Below are 16,804 nucleotides of genomic sequence, written 5' to 3'. Positions count from 1 at the left end.
TGCCGTTTCCCACGTGGGCGTTGAAGTCCCCCAGTAGAACAATAGAGTCCCCAGTCTGAGCACTTTCCAGCACCCCTCCCAGAGACTCCAAGAAGGTCGGGTACTCTGCACTGCCGTTCGGCCCGTAGGCACAAACAACAGTGAGAGACCTATCCCCGACCCGTAGGCGCAGGGAAACGACCCTCTCGTTCACCGGGGTAAACTCCAACACATGGCGGCAGAGCTGGGGAGCTATAAGCAAACCCACACCAGCCCGCCGCCTCTCACCATGGGCAACTCCAGAGTGGTGAAGAGTCCATCCTCTCTCAAGGAGTGTGGTTCCAGAGCCCAAGCCGTGCGTAGAGGTGATCCCGACTAGCTCTAATCGGAACCTCTCAACCTCACGCACTAACTCAGGCTCCTTTCCCGCCAGCGAGGTGACATTCCACGTCCCTAGAGCCAGTTTCCGTGTCCAGAGATCGGGTTGTCTAGGCCCCTGCCTTCGACTGCCGCCCGATCCTCTTCGCACCGGCCCCTTATGGTCCCTCCTGTGGGTGGTGAGCCCACGGGAGGGCGGTCCCACGTCGCCCGTTTGCATACGAGCCCCAACCCCGGGCCTGGCTCCAGGGTGGGGCCCCGGCTGCGCCATACCGGGCGACGTCACGGTACTCAAAATTGTATTCTTCATCTGCTCTTTGCAGATGATGTTGTCGTGTTGGCCCCTTCTAACCAGGACCTTCAGCATGCACTGGGATGGTTTGCAGCCGAGTGTGAAGCGGTGGGGATGAAAATCAGTACCTCCAAATCCGAGGCCATGGTCCTCAGTCGGAAAAGGGTGGCTTGCCCACTTCAGGTTGGTGGAGAGTGCCTGCCTCAAGTGGAGGAGTTTAAGTATCTAGGGGTCTTGTTCACGAGTGAGGGAAGGATGGAACGGGAGATTGACAGACGGATCGGTGCAGCTTCTGCAGTAATGCAGTCGATGTATCGGTCTGTCGTGGTGAAGAAAGAGCTGAGCCGAAAGGCGAAGCTCTCGATTTACCAGTCAATCTACGTTCCTACTCTCACCTATGGTCATGAGCTTTGGGTCATGACCGAAAGGACAAGATCCCGGATACAGGCGGCCGAAATTAGCTTTTTCCGCAGGGTGGCCGGGCGATCCCTTAGAGATAGGGTGAGAAGCTCGGTCACCCGGGAGGAGCTCAGAGTAGAGCCGCTGCTCCTCCACATCGAGAGGGGTCAGCTGAGGTGGCTTGGGCATCTTTTTCGGATGCCTCCGGAACGCCTTCCTGGGAAGGTGTTCCGGTCCCGTCCCACCGGGAGGAGACCCTGGGGAAGACCTAGGACACGCTGGAGGGACTATGTCTCCCGGCTGGCCTGGGAACGCCTCGGTGTCCCCCCGGAAGAGCTAGAGGAAGTGTCTGGGGAGAGGGAAGTCTGGGCATCCCTGCTTAGACTGCTGCCCCCGCGACCCGGCCCCGGATAAGCGGAAGAAGATGGATGGATGGACCTGTTGCCAACTGACCTAATTAGTTGTGTGATATTCCACCAGGTTTAGTTTTTTAGCATCACAAAATGTTCCAGTCTTTTGTTGTCCCTGTCCCAACATTTTTAAAACATGTTGCTGGCATCAAATTCAGTGGGCATATATTTTTCAAGAAACAATATAATGTCTCAGTTTCAACCTTTGATATGTTGTCTTTATATTACCTTCTATTGAATATAGGGTTTAAATTTTTTGTGCATCAATGCATTCTGTTTTTATTTACATTTTACTCAGCGTCTCAACTTTTCTGGAAAACGGGGTTGTATTAACCACAACTGGTAACCATATTAGACAGGGTGTGAACTCTTGCAATGCATTTCAAATGGAGCAGGACAGACAGCAAGGCAGAGGAGTAAATAAGAGAGCCCCTGGACTGGGTCAAATCTATAAACTCTATAAAATCTATGAACCATCACAAGTACATCTTTGTTGATAAAGCAGGCTTCTACCTGACCTGAACTCAAAACAGTGTTGGCACAATATCATTGGGCAATGAGCAACTGTCTAAGTGCCTGGACACAGTGGAGGAAACATATTAGTACATAAACTCCTTCTTGGGTCTTACAATGCTGGGGATGCACACTTCATCTAATTCCTCACTGAAATTGTGTGGGAAATGTTAGATACCACCATTGACCATCCCTGATACCTAAAACCTAGAGCTTGTCTTATAATCCCCTTTTCATTATGGTGTAATGCAGGGCTTCCCAAACTTTTTCGGCCGACAACCCCATTTCGATATCTAAAAATTCTCGCAACCTGAACCATGTGAAAACAATTATATAGTTGTTATTTTTTTTATTTGAGGCTATAAGAGTCATTTGTAAAACATTCTCCCCCGACCCCATTTTCATATCTGGGGACTACACATTGGGTTGCGACCCCTAGTTTGGGAACCTCTGGTGTAATGGTTACCCTCCTTCAACCCTTTGAAAAGCCATGTCATAAAATCACTGGTGACCAATGCCAAATTTGGATTCGCCAGGCCCAAAATATTTTCAGTAAATGAAAAATATTATCAAGTGCATAAAAATATAGATATTCATTGACATAGACAACATCTCATGAAACAAATCTAGAAGACAACATTTACGCAAATTTGTTTAGTGAGTGCTAAACATTTATTTCTGTCAATTCTTTCTTACAGCATTAGTCACATTACAGTAGACAAAAAAACAATGTTGCAATCAAATGTGTTTTTTATGCATCAATGATCGTATATGATACCTTCATTCATCACACTTGATTTGGGGATACATTATTTCGAGTCAATTGTAATGAGTAGTGTAGAGTAAGAACTGTGCCTAATGTGAAAACAGTGTAATATACTGTAAATGTATATTTTTAGCATTTCAATGAGCAGTATAAAACGTGTTTTACATTATTTGTTCTTGGACTAAGTGGTTATTACAATGACTGAACTGAGACAATTACACTATGTTATGTTTTTATAACTTAACTAATGTACTCACAATATTTCCCAAAAAGCATAATGATTGAATCAATGATCTTGTGGTGAAAAAATTTTACAAACCAAATTAAAGCACATCAGTTGTTTTGAATGCAAGACAATTTGTTACAAGTGTGATCAGAGTTGAAAAATCACAACATATTATTATGGGAATGAAAAGTCATTAAATTAAGCCTGACACAACGCATTATAGCACTGACTGAACAAAGGAGAAAGGGTAGGGCATGTGATGCCACTTAATTGTGATGGGTCCCACACCCTGTCCGTACATCCTGTCCATACCACCTGCTAGGAACTTATTGGGGACCTTATAAAGAACTGTGTATGTGACTGTCATTCCATACAAGAGTATCATAGGATAAAACTTTCTCATGTATAATGGTTGACTATGGTCACTGACCACCTCAGTGGTCAATGTACTGGCATAAAACACTATGTTAGTACTCCCTTCACAGAACAGCGCAAACTGTCTCTAACCAGAATAGAAAGAGGAATTAGAGGCTTCCGTGCACAACTGAGCACAAGGACAAATACATTAGAGTGTCTAGTTTAAGAAACAGACCCCTCATACGTCCCCAACCGGCAGCTTCATTAAGTAGAATCGGCAAAACACCAGCCTCAACATCAGCAGTGAAGAAATGGCTCTGGGATGCTGGCCAATCCGCTTTCTATTCTGGTTAGAAACAGATTGTGCTGTTCTGTGAAGGAAGCATTACACATCGTTGTATGAGATCTTCAGTTTCTTGGCAATTTCTCGCATGGAATAGCCTTCATTTCTCAGAACAAGAATCAACTGACTAGTTTCATAAGAAAGTTCTTTGTTTCTGCATATATTGAGCCTGTAATCGAACCCACAAATGGTGATGCTGAAGATACAGAACTAGTCTAAAGGCCAGTTTTATTGCTTCTTTAATTAGCACAACAGTTTTCAGCGGTGCTAACATAATCACAAATGGGTTTTCTAATACTCATTTAGCCTTTTAAAATGATAGATTAGGAAATACAACTTCCCATTAGAAAACAGTTGTGAAGGATGCTGATAATTGGCCTTGGCACGCCTATGAATAGTCCGTGAAAAATCAACCGTTTCCAGCTTCAATATTAATTTACAACTTTAACAATATCTACACTGTATTTCTGATCAATTTTATGTTTTTATAATGGACAACATTTTTACTTTTCTTTCAAAAAGAAGGACATTTCTAAGTGACACCAAACTTTTGAACGGTAGAGTATATTATAAGTTGGTTTTAGACAGAATATAGGGATTATAGTCTTATGTAAAATGAAAGGCAAAGGGTGAAAACAGCCAAAAGCGAGTTTATTACCCAAAATAAAATTACATATTTTAAATACTGAATTGGGTATGGTTAACTGAGAAACTTTTTAATTTATTTGTCTTTTAGTTTTCTACTACTGAGATTACATTTGTGTTTTAAAGAACTAGTTATTTACTTGTCTAAAAATGTGGACTGACAAAAATAGTCACACCCTGGAATCAAAGAGCAGCACAGGGAGGAGAAGTGCTTGACCCACACACTGCCCTGGGTTAGAAGAATAACATGAGGAAGGAAGGCTTAATTTGGGTGGTCACATCAGTTTTTTGTCTTAGAATTCTTTTTAATGATTTTGGGGAATTTCTATAATAATGTTACAGCTTTAATACAGGAAGTTATAACAAATTCATATTCTAAACAGACACAAAGGTACAATTTTGAATTATTTAAATGGCATGGTCACATGGTAAACCTCTGGAAAAGTATAAAAAGTAATTGAATTAAGCTTGACACAACGCATGACAACTGAGTGACTGACAACTGAACAAAGGACAATAGGTAGGGCTTGTGATGCCATTTGTGATGGGTCCCACACACCCTGTCCGTACATCCTGTCCATACCACCTGCTGGGAACTTATTTGGGACCTTATCAGGAACTGTGACTGTCATAGGACTCCATGAATAGACCCATGGATCATTGGGGAGGTGGGAACATACCATACAGTGGTACTACAGTTGCAGTCGGAAGTTTACATGTATTCATTATAGACGTGGATGTCATGGTAATATTGGGCTTTCAGTGATTTCTTGGAACTGTTATTTTTCTTGGGCAGAATGATTGTACAACATGCATCTTTAATAGAAAAAAACATTAATTTGGTGCACAAGCTTTCATTTAGTTTGGGTTTTCTGTAATCAACACAGGGTAAAGATTATCTATACAGGGTCAAAAATATACATACAGCGCACCTAATATATTCGGTTTCACCTTGAGCAGATGCTCTTGCTAGCCATCAACAAGCTTCTGGCAGAATTCTGGTTGGATATTTGAAAATTCTTCTTGGCAGTTGAATTAAATTTATTGTTTTCTGGGCACAGACTTGACTATTAAGCATGGTCCACACATTTTTGATAGGGTTGAGGTCAGGACTTTGGGAAGGTCATTCCAAAATGTTCATGTTCGCTTGCTTCATCCAGCTTTGGTGTGTGTTCGGGGTCATTTTCCTGTTGGAACACCCAATTGTGTCCAAGTTTCAACTGTCTGGCTGATGGTTTGAGGTTATGCTGAAGAATTCTGAGGTAGTCTTCCTTCATTATTCCATCCACTTTGTGCAATGCACAAGGTCCATTGGCAGCAAAACAGCCCCAGAGCATGATGCTACAACGGCTCAACTTTACTCCTCTAAACATACCTCTGGTCATTGTGGCTGAACAACTCAATCTTTTTCCTTATTTGACCATAAAACTTTCCTCCAGAAGGCTTTTTCTTTGTCCATGTGGTCAGCTGGCAAACTTTAGTCAAGTCTGAAGGTGTTGATTTTGGAACAGGGGCTTTTTTCTTGGACAGCAGCATTTTAGTCTATGACGATGTAAAACTCACTTGACTGTAAACAGTGACACTAGTGTTTCAGCAGCTTCCGGTTCATGGTAGACATGTGCTTTGGTGGGTCCTGGGTTGTTCCTGACCATCCGAACCAATTTCCTCTCAGCTGAGGGTGTCAGTATCTGTCATTTTCCAGACCTTGGCAAAGTGGGTACACTTCCCAATAACTTGTACTTACGTACAGTTGTTTGAACTGATTATCTTAGAATCTGCTGTTGTTTAGAAATGATTTATGTAAATCTACAATCCTCATTCTCTGATCTGCACTGAGCTCCTTGGACTTTCCCATTGTCCAGTGTGTTGGTTAATCTAATCAATCATGATCACTAACAGAAAGTTAAGAGGCCTTGGGGTTGACAAATTAAAGGATATTTTGGGATGTTATCAGCACCGCTGAATTAATAATCTGAGTGAGTGTATGTATATTTCTGACCCTGTATGTATAGTTTTGACCCTGAGTTGATTACAGAAACCCAAAAATAATTCAGCCAAATCCTTTTTTCCTATTAAATGTATGTTGGAGAATTATTCTGCCCCAGAAAAAGAAGAGTTCAAAGTAATCATTGAAAGCCCTATATTGCCATTACATTCTGTCCATGATGAGTGTATGTAAACTTCAGACCGCAACTGTATGTAATTGCGGTAGTTGCGGTATACTTTCTTATAATAGACTGTGTAATGGTTGGCTATTATCACTGACCACCTCCTATGTGTTCTGGCATAAGACTATGATAACTTTGTAATTACTGGAGAACATGTAAGAACTAAGGAAGATTAACATAGAGACATAGGAGCAGAGCACACATCTCTTGAGCCATCTCTGAACCTTATATCCTAAACATGTTCTGTAAATAATAACAGTTTCTGCTAAACATCTTCACATACTTTTATGAAATTCAGTAATTCCCCATTTCATCAACAATAAGTTGAAAGTGAAAAGAAAAGGTTATATTCAAAAGGGCTTTGATCAGTGTCACAACACAGGGCCAAGATGTCATGGCTGTGGGAAGGTTGGACACAAGGTGCAGAGCGAGTACAGGGTAACATCCTTTCAAATACAAGCACAAAACCAACAAAAGGTACCGCAACCTGAGGCATAACACAAATGGCCCAAGCAATGACCCACAAACTAAGGAAACCAAGGGTAACTTAAATAGGGTCCCCAGTTAGAGGCAGCGCAGCCATTGCAGTTTTTGATTGGGGACAATCAAAACTGCAGTGCAGAGATGCTTAGAGGCACCTCTGCGGTCAGGCCCTGACTGTGGCCTTAAGGCACGTAGAGGTGACTAGAGGCCCACAGCCAAGACCTGACACAAGAAAAGTTTTAGAACTGATAACTAAAACTAAATATGTAATTAGGTTAGAGGCAGGTGATCCTTGTTTCCTGGATTATTTCTCTCACTTGTGGTTATGATAAGACACGTTATCAAGTGAATAAATCTAAAACACACAACACTGAGCAGAAAAGTGAAAGTGCATAGTTTAGTAGGAAAGTTAACCCAACGGGTCTGTTCTATCCCATTCAAGAACAGACATAAAATACATTGTATAGCCTGAGTATACAGGCTATAAAATGTAAGTGAAATCATAGATAAACCCCCAGGAAAGTTGGAAAGTTTTTCTCAGTTTTTTGGATGATATGTTATCTCCAAGTCAACTCTATTGAGAGATAAAGATAAGCTATGTTATCCCTCCAGCGTGTCCTAGGTCTTCCCTGGGGTCTCCTCACGGTGGGACGGGACCGGAACACCTTCCCAGGAAACAGATGCCCAAGCCACCTCAGCTGACCCCTCTCGATGTGGAGGAGCAGCGGATCTACTCTGAGCTCCTCCCGGGTGACCAAGCTTCTCACCCTATCTCTAAGGGATCGCCCAGCCACCCTGCGGAGAAAGCTCATTTTGGCTACCTGTATCCGGGATCTTGTCCTTTCGGTCATGACCCAAAGCTCATGACCATAGGTGAGAGTAGGAACATAGATTGAGTGGTAAATCGAGAGCTTCGCCTTTCGGCTCAGCTCTTTCTTCACCACGACAGACCGATACATCGACCGCATTACTGCAGAAGCTGCACCGATCCGTCTGTCAATCTCCCGTTCCATCCTTCCCTTACTTGTGAACAAGACCCCTAGATACTTAAACTCCTCCACTTGAGGCAGGGACTCACCACCAACCTGAAGTGGGCAAGCCACCCTTTTCCGACTGAGGACCATGGCCTCGGATTTGGAGGTACTGATTCTCAGCCCCACCGCTTCACACTCGGCTGCAAACCATCCCAGTGCATGCTGAACGTCCTGGCTTGAAGGGGCAACATCACACGACAACATCATCCCCAAAAAGCAGAGACGAAATCGTGTGGTCCCCAAACCTGACACCCTCCGGCCCCTGGCTGCACCTTGAAATTCTGTCCATAAAAATTTTGAACAGAACCGGCGACAAAGGACAGCCCTGCCGGAGTTCAACATGCACTGGGAACAAATCTGACTTATTGTCTGCAATGTGGACCAAGCTCCTGCTTCAGTCGTACAGGGACCCGACAGCCCTTAGCAAAGGACCCAGGACCCCATATTCCCGAAGCACTCTCCACAGGATGCCGCGAGGGACACAGTCGAATGCCTTCTCCAAATCCACAAAACACATGTGGATTGGTTGGGCAAACTCCCATGAACCCTCCAACACCCCGTAGAGGGTATAGAGCTGGTCCAGTGTTCCACGGCCCGGACGAAAACCACACTGTTCCTCCTGAATCCGAGGTTCTACTATCGGCCGTATTCTCTTCTCCAGAACCCTGGCATAAACTTTCCTGGGGAGGCTGAGAAGTTTGATCCCCCTATAGTTGGAACACACCCTCCGGTCCCCCTTCTTAAAAAGAGGGACCACCACCCTGGTCTGCCATCCCAGAGGCACTGTCCCCGACCGCCATGCAATGTTGCAAAGGCGTGTCAACCAAGACAGCCCCACAACATCCAGAGACTTGAGGTATCTCATCCACCCCCGGTGCCTTGCCACTAAGGAGTTTCTTGATCACCTCTGTGACTTCAGCCCGGGTGATGGACGAGTCCACCTCTGAGCCCTCATCCTCTGCTTCCTCAATGGAAGACGTGACAGCGGGATTGAGGAGATCCTCGAAGTACTCCTTCCACCGCCTGACGACATCCCCAGTTGAGGTCAACAGCTGCCCACCTCTACAACAGCAGCACTGTTTCCCTCTCCTGAGGCGCCGGACGGTTTGCCAGAATCTCTTCGAGGCCAGCCGATAGTCCTTCTCCATGGCCTCACCAAACTCATCCCAAGCCCGAGTTTTTGCCTCCACAACCATCCGGGCTGCAGTCCGGTACCCGTCAGCTGCCTCGGGAGTCCCACAAGCCAACCAGGCCTGATAGGACTCCTTCTTCAGCTTGACAGCATCCCTTACTTCCGGTGTCCACTACCAGGTTTGGGGATTGCCGCTTCGACAGGCACCGGAGACCTTACGGCCACAGCTCCGAGCGGCTGCTTCAACAATGGCGGTGGAGAACATTGCCCACTCGGACTCAATATCTCCAACCTCCCTCGGGATCCAGTCGAAGCTCTGCCAGAGGTGGGAGTTAAAGATCTCTCTGACAGGAGACTCGGCCAGATGTTCCCAGCAGATCCTTACAGTACGCTTGGGCCTTCCGAGTCTGTCCAGCTTCCTCCCCCGCCATCGGATCCAACTCACCACCAGGTGGTGATCAGTTGACAGCTCCGCCCCTCTCTTCACCCGAGTGTCCATGACATACGGCCGCAGGTCAGATGAAACGACAACAAAGTCGATCATCGACCTGCGGCCTAGGGTGTCCTGGAGCCACGTGCACTGATGGACACCCTTATGCTTCAACATGGTGTTCGTTATGGACAAACTGTGACTAGCACAGAAGTCCAATAACTGAACACCGCTTGGGTTCAGATCAGGGGGGCCGTTCCTCCCAATCACGCCCCTCCAGGTATCACTGTTGTTGCCCACGTGGGCGTTGAAGTCCCCCAGTAGAACGATAGAGTCCCCAGTTGGAGCACTTTCCAGCACCCCTCCCAGAGACTCCAAGAAGGTCGAGTACTCTGCACTGCCGTTCGGCCCGTAGGCACAAACAACAGTGAGAGACCTATCCCCGACCCGTAGGCGCAGGGAAACGACCCTCTCGTTCACCGGGGTAAACTCCAGCACGTGGCGGCAGAGCTGGGGATCTATAAGCAAACCCACACCAGCCTGCCGCCTCTTACCATGGGCAACTCCAGAGTGGTGAAGAGTCCATCCTCTCTCAAGGAGTGTGGTTCCAGAGCCCAAGCCGTGCGTAGAGGTGATCCCGACTACCTCTAGTCGGAACCTCTCAACCTCACGCACAATCTCAGGCTCCTTCCCCGCCAGCGAGGTGACGTTCCACGTCCCTAGAGCTAGTTTCCACGTCCAGGGATCGGGTTGTCTAGGCCCCTGCCTTCGACTGCCGCCCGATCCTCTCCGCACCGGCCCCTTATGGTCCCTCCTGTGGGTGGTGAGCCCACGGGAAGGCGGCCCCATGACGCTTCTTCGGGCTGAGCCCGACCAGGCCCCATGGGGAAAGGCCTGGCCACCAGGCACTCACATACGAGCCCCAACCCCGGGCCTGGCTCCAGGATGGGGCCCCGGCTGCACCATGCTTAGCAATCATTTATTCATAAAAGCTATCAACAAAAATGGAATTTCATAGTGGAGAAAAATAGCTACACCCTGAGCTTCAATAGCTGGTCTTGTCCACTTTGACTGAAATTACTTAATGTATCTATTTTTTTAATGCATTTCTTACATAGACAAGGGTGAATTTCTGCTCACTCTTCTTTACAGTACCCTATCAATTATGTCAACGATCGAGGGCTTTTCTGCATGCCGAGCCGCTTCAAGTTCCCCCACACTTAGATGGGATTGAGATCTGGGCATTCACTGTACCATTCCATAACTCTCCCCCTGTGAGCATTGGGTCATTGTCCTGTTACAAGACCATGTTTGGTCTTCAGCTTTTGACAAATGGCCTCACAATATGGAGTTCATTACTAGATCAGTGATGGCAAGTTGGCCTGGCCCTGTGTTAGCATTTAGGCCCAAACCATAATTCCACTGAGTAACTGAGTGATTGACTGACTGACTACCCATTGTTAAATAACGTAGTGGTTAGAGAAGCAGACCTGCACCCTCTGATGCTATGGAATCTGCGGACATGGCTTTTACACTGAGATGCAACTAAGAAAATGTCAGGAAAAAACTTTATTTGTGATTAATCACTTTAAATGATGGCAGGTGTGTAATGACTTCTATTTAACATGAGTTTGAATGTGACTGGTTAATTTTGAACATAGACAAATCCCCAGTTATAAGAGGGTGTACCCACTTATGCAACCAGATTATTGTAAGGTTTTAATTATTAATTCTTTGCCCTTGAAAGATTTCAGTTTGTTTTTCAATTGAATTCTTCACATTATAGGTCACATTAAAATTGGAAAAAGTTCTGATATGATTTATCTTTGTCTAATTCTTTTACCTCACAAGAATCTGGCATTTTAACAGGGGTGTGTAGACTTTTTATATCTCAATGATGGCTTTTATTTCGAGTTAGTTCTGCTAGCTTAATATCCTGCTGCTCGAAGAATGGTAATGAAGCATCGAATGGCCATCACTACTTTTTTGGGGTAATATAGGCTTTATAAAAACCCATTGGGCAGTATAAGAGTAGGGGTTTCCACGATTCTCTTATCTTTTCAGTTGACGAGAAAGTCAGTTATTGTCACCTATATTGATAGTTATTGTATCAGTGTCATTCACGAATGAAGGAAAATGAATGTTTTTCTGCCATGAAATTAAATAGCTTTGGCATGGAAAAGTTCAACTTCAGTCTCACAGGTGAAGTTTGTGGGTCTTCCAGCAGAACAATTACCATAAAATGAAACTGATATCTAAGGTACTGTTGCTAACAGTCCAGCTTCCACCACTGACAGTGTGCCTGGCACCACACTGGGTGCAAACTTGCAGTCCTCCGCTTCGCAACACATGTGACCATCCTACTTCACAATGTTCCAACTGTTTGAGCTTCAGAGACTCAGGGAACAGACAGTTTTCTGGGCCCTAGAGATCATTTATTATCAAACTGGATGAAATGCAATCAAAACTGAAAACCACTATGAAGCAAGGAGCAGACAAAACAATCCCACTCTTCTTCTACTCCCTGCTGTCCAGATCTGCTTTCCTGGGGGGATATTTATCCTCCCTCTGACAAAGTTTGATTGGAGACAGGTCTGCTTTGTAAAGCGCTGACAGCCAAGCTGTGTTCAAGGCTAGAAGCTACATAACTGATACCTTCTGAATAGCTTGTGGTGTGAACGCACCCTGCAAAATGGTGCCCTTGAACGCAGCCCCAGGCCATTTGGTGTGGCCACAGGGGTGTGGCCATAAGTTGGTACAGTGACAAATCAACAAATCAACTCAGGAATGGCTAAAGAAGAAACGCTGGATGGTTCGGAAGTGAACAGCAATTAATCCAGATCTAAATCCCATAAAAAAGTAATGGTGAGAGCTGAAATCAGCAGTTGGGCGAAGGCCAACATTGCAGAACTGGAGTGGTTAGCAGCTGAAGTGTGGGCCACCTTGCCAGTAGAGAAGTGCAGGAAGTTGGTTACAAGAACCGTTTAACTGCTCTTATTTTTGCCAAAGGATATACAGTCAAATATTTAGTATTGAATTTCAAATGTTTTTTTCATTGGTGCTTCTTTTCTGAAATATAATAATAAAATTGTGTTGAAATCAAAAGGTTCTTCATGTTCTACTTAATTGTGATGAAATATTCTCTGTGGAGAACCAGGAATTTTTATAGATTTTATTTTAATATTATAGGTTTTTAATAACAACTTTTTCAAACTATATTTGGATGCCTACTGTCACTTTTTACATTCCATTTAAACAGTATAGGCATATATGATTCATGAAGCGTCGGTACCTGGCTTATCATGGAAATTGCGATAAACATGCAAAACGTACGTTGAGGTGCTGGTATTGATTCATATTCTTCTTTTATTCAACGGAGGTGGCATACTACAAAACTTACAAGCTATTCTATCTTACGTAATCTTATCTTTTGTAAACAGTGAATGTTTTACTGAAATGTCCATCCTCTCCTGAATGCGAAACTTTTGCCCAAAGGTGCTGCAAGCGGCTTAATTTGCACACGGTGCGTGGTCACAAGGCTTCAAATACTAAGAGCGCTTGCATAGTCTCTCAAACAATATTTGAAGATGTATGGAGCTTGTCCTCTTTTGTGAGAAATCTATTTAGATAATGAAAGCATTTGAATTAACTTTGTTATGCTAATATATATCGGCTATATGTATTTTACCCTTATTTTTTATACTCATTTTCATTTTTGCGTCTGAATATTTTGGCTGGGAGATAATAGTCTAACCAGTTTTACATTTTTCTGCTGTCACTGAAGCACTAAATCATGTTCAGAAAGGATCCCGAAAAAGCTCATCTCGTCACGGAGAAAGGCACCATGTACAGCATCACTATGGGCAGGTAAAGTACCCCATTAATTTATTGGTTGAAGGTTTCTATCAGGCTGTGTTGTCAATTTTGTAATTTAATTTTATATCTTAAAACAAACTGACATCATAAATGTGACGAATAAAAGTGTCTGATAAATGTAAATATAATGTAATAAACATTTTATTAGCGTCCTATATTAGATTGTTTGTTAACTGTCTGGATTCGGATTAAATATTAGGTTATGTTAACATATTTTTCGCAGTCACATGTATTTTAGTTTGTTTAATTTTGTATGTCTGCCAGTTGGTTTTATTGTTTTATTTATAGACAAGTGTTCACCTTATAAGGCTTTCTCTGTACTCAAGCCTAGTCTAGTGTCTCGGTAGGCTGGGTGGATTATACAGTATTATACACACGGGTCTGAAGCTGTGCTCTGGGGGTATTAGTGGTGCGCAAACTTGCGGATCCGGATCGAGAATCCCACTCTCTAGAAGTGACTTTGGAGAATAACATTTTGATTATGTCAGTGGTGTACGAGGATGTTGTCACCAGTGAGTACTCATGGTGAGTTAGGTTGTGGTGATATTTGAATAGCTGTTTCTCTACTGTACATTCCATCTTTTTGTGTGGTTAGTGTGTGTGTTTGTGTGTGTGCGTTTGTGTGCGTGTTTTGGGATGAGGAATGATACAGTTTTACAGTTTTGCGCACAGACAAGAATAAACAATTAGCCTACATGATAGTGGAGCAGGAAGATTTGTAATTGACCGAATGAACTAACTACAGAAATGATTGGAGCAAAGTAGCGGTTGGGAGCGGCCCATCAAAAGGAGCAAATACTTCGGATACTGTTTCTATTTTATACAGCCTAATGTTTGAATGTAGAAAGCGAATTGTGCTGTACTTGTCGGCCTATTACAGTAATGTTAATTGATTTACCCAGAACCAGCTACGGTCGAGAGATTATTCTAAACCTGAAAACGAGAACATATGCAGATTTTTTTTTATCCAAATCGGATATTAGGTATCGGATATAATTTTGTCTTTCCCTAACTGTAGCAAATGTGGCGTTTTTAACAGGGATGTAGCCAAAGCCATAGTGGACTATACAAACTTATCTATTATATGTTCTCTTTTTATATTCAAAATAAGCCATAATCACAGTGAAGATTTGTTCAGGTTTTACACGTGAAACGTCCTTAATGTGGGTATAGCGAAGTCTAGCGGCCTTCGTGCATATTTACTGCTCCGTGCATTTACTGCTGAAGCCTGGGCTCCAATCCGTACCACTGCTCTTACAGCAAAAAAACGCTTCACCACCATTTAAGCCTAACAACGTCCTGTCCAATATAGCGTTAAATCCATGAAAATATATTTTCCAAATGTTCGTGGAAGCGAAATCCAAATCACTCAAATTAAACGAATCAATCCGATTGGTCCTGTTAACAACGTCGGTTCTTTGTCATCACTGCTTTGTAAGGCGAATGTTCTCATCTAATCGGTTTGCGTGATCACAGGATCTGACATTATTTTTACTATCCTAGTACTCATTTGAGGTTTCCAACATAGAATTCATGAAAACAATAATATTAACATATTTTCGTTATTTCATAAACAACAATTAGGAAAATATTAAATTGAATGCTTATGCTTAACAGTGTTTTTTTTGGTAGACTATAGGCCTATAGGCATCTACTTGGATCACAGTCAAAATATTTATTTAGATAGGTTTTCAGCAGTATTTAATCGGTTGGGCCTTTGAGCAAGTTACTTAAAACAAATTGCTCTTTTTATTTTTATAATGTAATGAGAGTCATTAAAAACATTACAATTTAGGTTATATGTCCTTTTTCTGGTGAATGTAATTTAGCAAAAGATGCAAACTAAAAGATGTAAAGATATTTTCTTTGACAATTAATTTTTTAAACACCATTCATCTGGGCATGTTTACATCTGACAACTGTTCATCAGCAGCCTAAATCCGTAAGACTTTATATTTCACAATAATGATTTACATAAACAAACTTAGAGATGCTATTTAGTATACTCTGTTCACTGAAAAGATTTGTTAAAATATTTCCCAAACTCCACATTGCTATTTTTAACCATTTCCGCAGTTGGTTACATACGTTATGCAGTGTTTGTTCAACATTGCAGCTCCAGGGCTACCTATCCCTACCCACTGGTCATATCCTGTATGTGATGGTTAAGTGTGAACACCTAGAAGGTTGAGTGGGGGACTCAACCTTCTAGGTGTTCACACTTAACCATCACATACAGGATATGACCAGTGGGTAGGGATAGGTAGCCCTGGAGCTGCAATGTTGAACAAACACTGCATAACGTATGTAACCGACTGCGTGTTCATGCAAAGCTAATAGTCCCCCACAAGGCCAAAGTACCAATCTAGGTACCCTAGATATATCCAAAAGTTATAAAAATACAGTTTTATCTCTTCTAGAAGCATATCCATAATACAATTAAGGTTCCTTAACAACCAGACTGTCCTGACGGATGTTGTTTGCTATGTCAAACAGTACAGACTCAGAAATGTAGGTGAACCATACTGGTGGCTTTATTTGGGAAGTAATCACCCTGGGGTGTTTGGATGAACCATAAAGAAAACACAGATGAGTGGAATGTATCAACTGATGACTGGCAGAAACCATGGAAACACCTTAGGCACACCATTGTCAGTGTGCAAATACTCATATTGCAAATTTAAGATGTTTTTGTTTGCTGAAGTTAACATTTTATTTATTAAAGGTTCACATTTTATGGAATACTGCCTCTAATGTTTATGAGATTACATTTTAAACAATGACATTTTAAACCTGTCTCCTTCCCTTACTGAATGAGAACTGAATAATATTAGCTAGTGCGAGTGTATGAAGTAGTATGAGACTACAAGTCAATGAAAACTGATAGGATTGGTGAGCAAGTTTTAATGGGGAATATTTCCAGGACTTGGAACAATTGTTTTAAACCAATATTTGAAAAATAAAGTTCTAACATGAACTGCAGTCTTTTTTTAATTTATGCTAGTAATACAGTAAAAATCTAACAAATTCCCATTTAACCTTTGTGTAGACAAGAAGTCCCATTGAGACCTATATCTACTTTTCAATAGAGCCCTTAAACATGCATTCCTGGGATTATTGGCCACTGGTTGTAAAAGTGGCACTGTTGTGCCAAAATGGGACCCCTGAATTTTTTTTTTTTTACCAATATGTCTCATATAATCAAAACCACTTGACTTGAAGTTGGAATTTCATAGCTATTGTACTAATAGATTGTGCACCAATAAACAACATGTTATACATCCAGCCCAAAATGGAAGGTACAAATTCTTTATGCAAAAGTCATAGAAATCAAATTTAATCATCAGAGATTCAGATACACACAACACAACAT

General features: G+C 42.8%; 1 protein-coding gene across 3 annotated transcripts in view; it reads left to right on the top strand.

The window, feature by feature from the left end:
• Window positions 1–16,804, top strand: part of LOC105027864 (zinc transporter 2) — a 32,063-nt gene that overhangs the window by 5,898 nt on the left and 9,361 nt on the right. The window contains exon 2 of one of the 3 annotated variants that reach the window (XM_010900191.3): window positions 13,340–13,422. In XM_010900191.3, the coding sequence (XP_010898493.1) occupies window positions 13,349–13,422 (74 nt within the window). In that variant the 5' untranslated portion in view covers window positions 13,340–13,348. Of the gene's footprint in view, window positions 1–13,176; window positions 13,423–13,759; window positions 13,957–16,804 lie in introns of those variants that run through there. The other 2 variants (XM_020050437.2, XM_010900195.5) reach the window with 2 other exon arrangements.

Source organism: Esox lucius, chromosome 10, assembly GCF_011004845.1.
Source record: "Esox lucius isolate fEsoLuc1 chromosome 10, fEsoLuc1.pri, whole genome shotgun sequence".
Lineage (NCBI taxonomy): Eukaryota > Metazoa > Chordata > Actinopteri > Esociformes > Esocidae > Esox > Esox lucius.
Note: the sequence above shows the minus strand (reverse complement) of the source record. Positions and strands in the feature narration are given on the sequence as shown.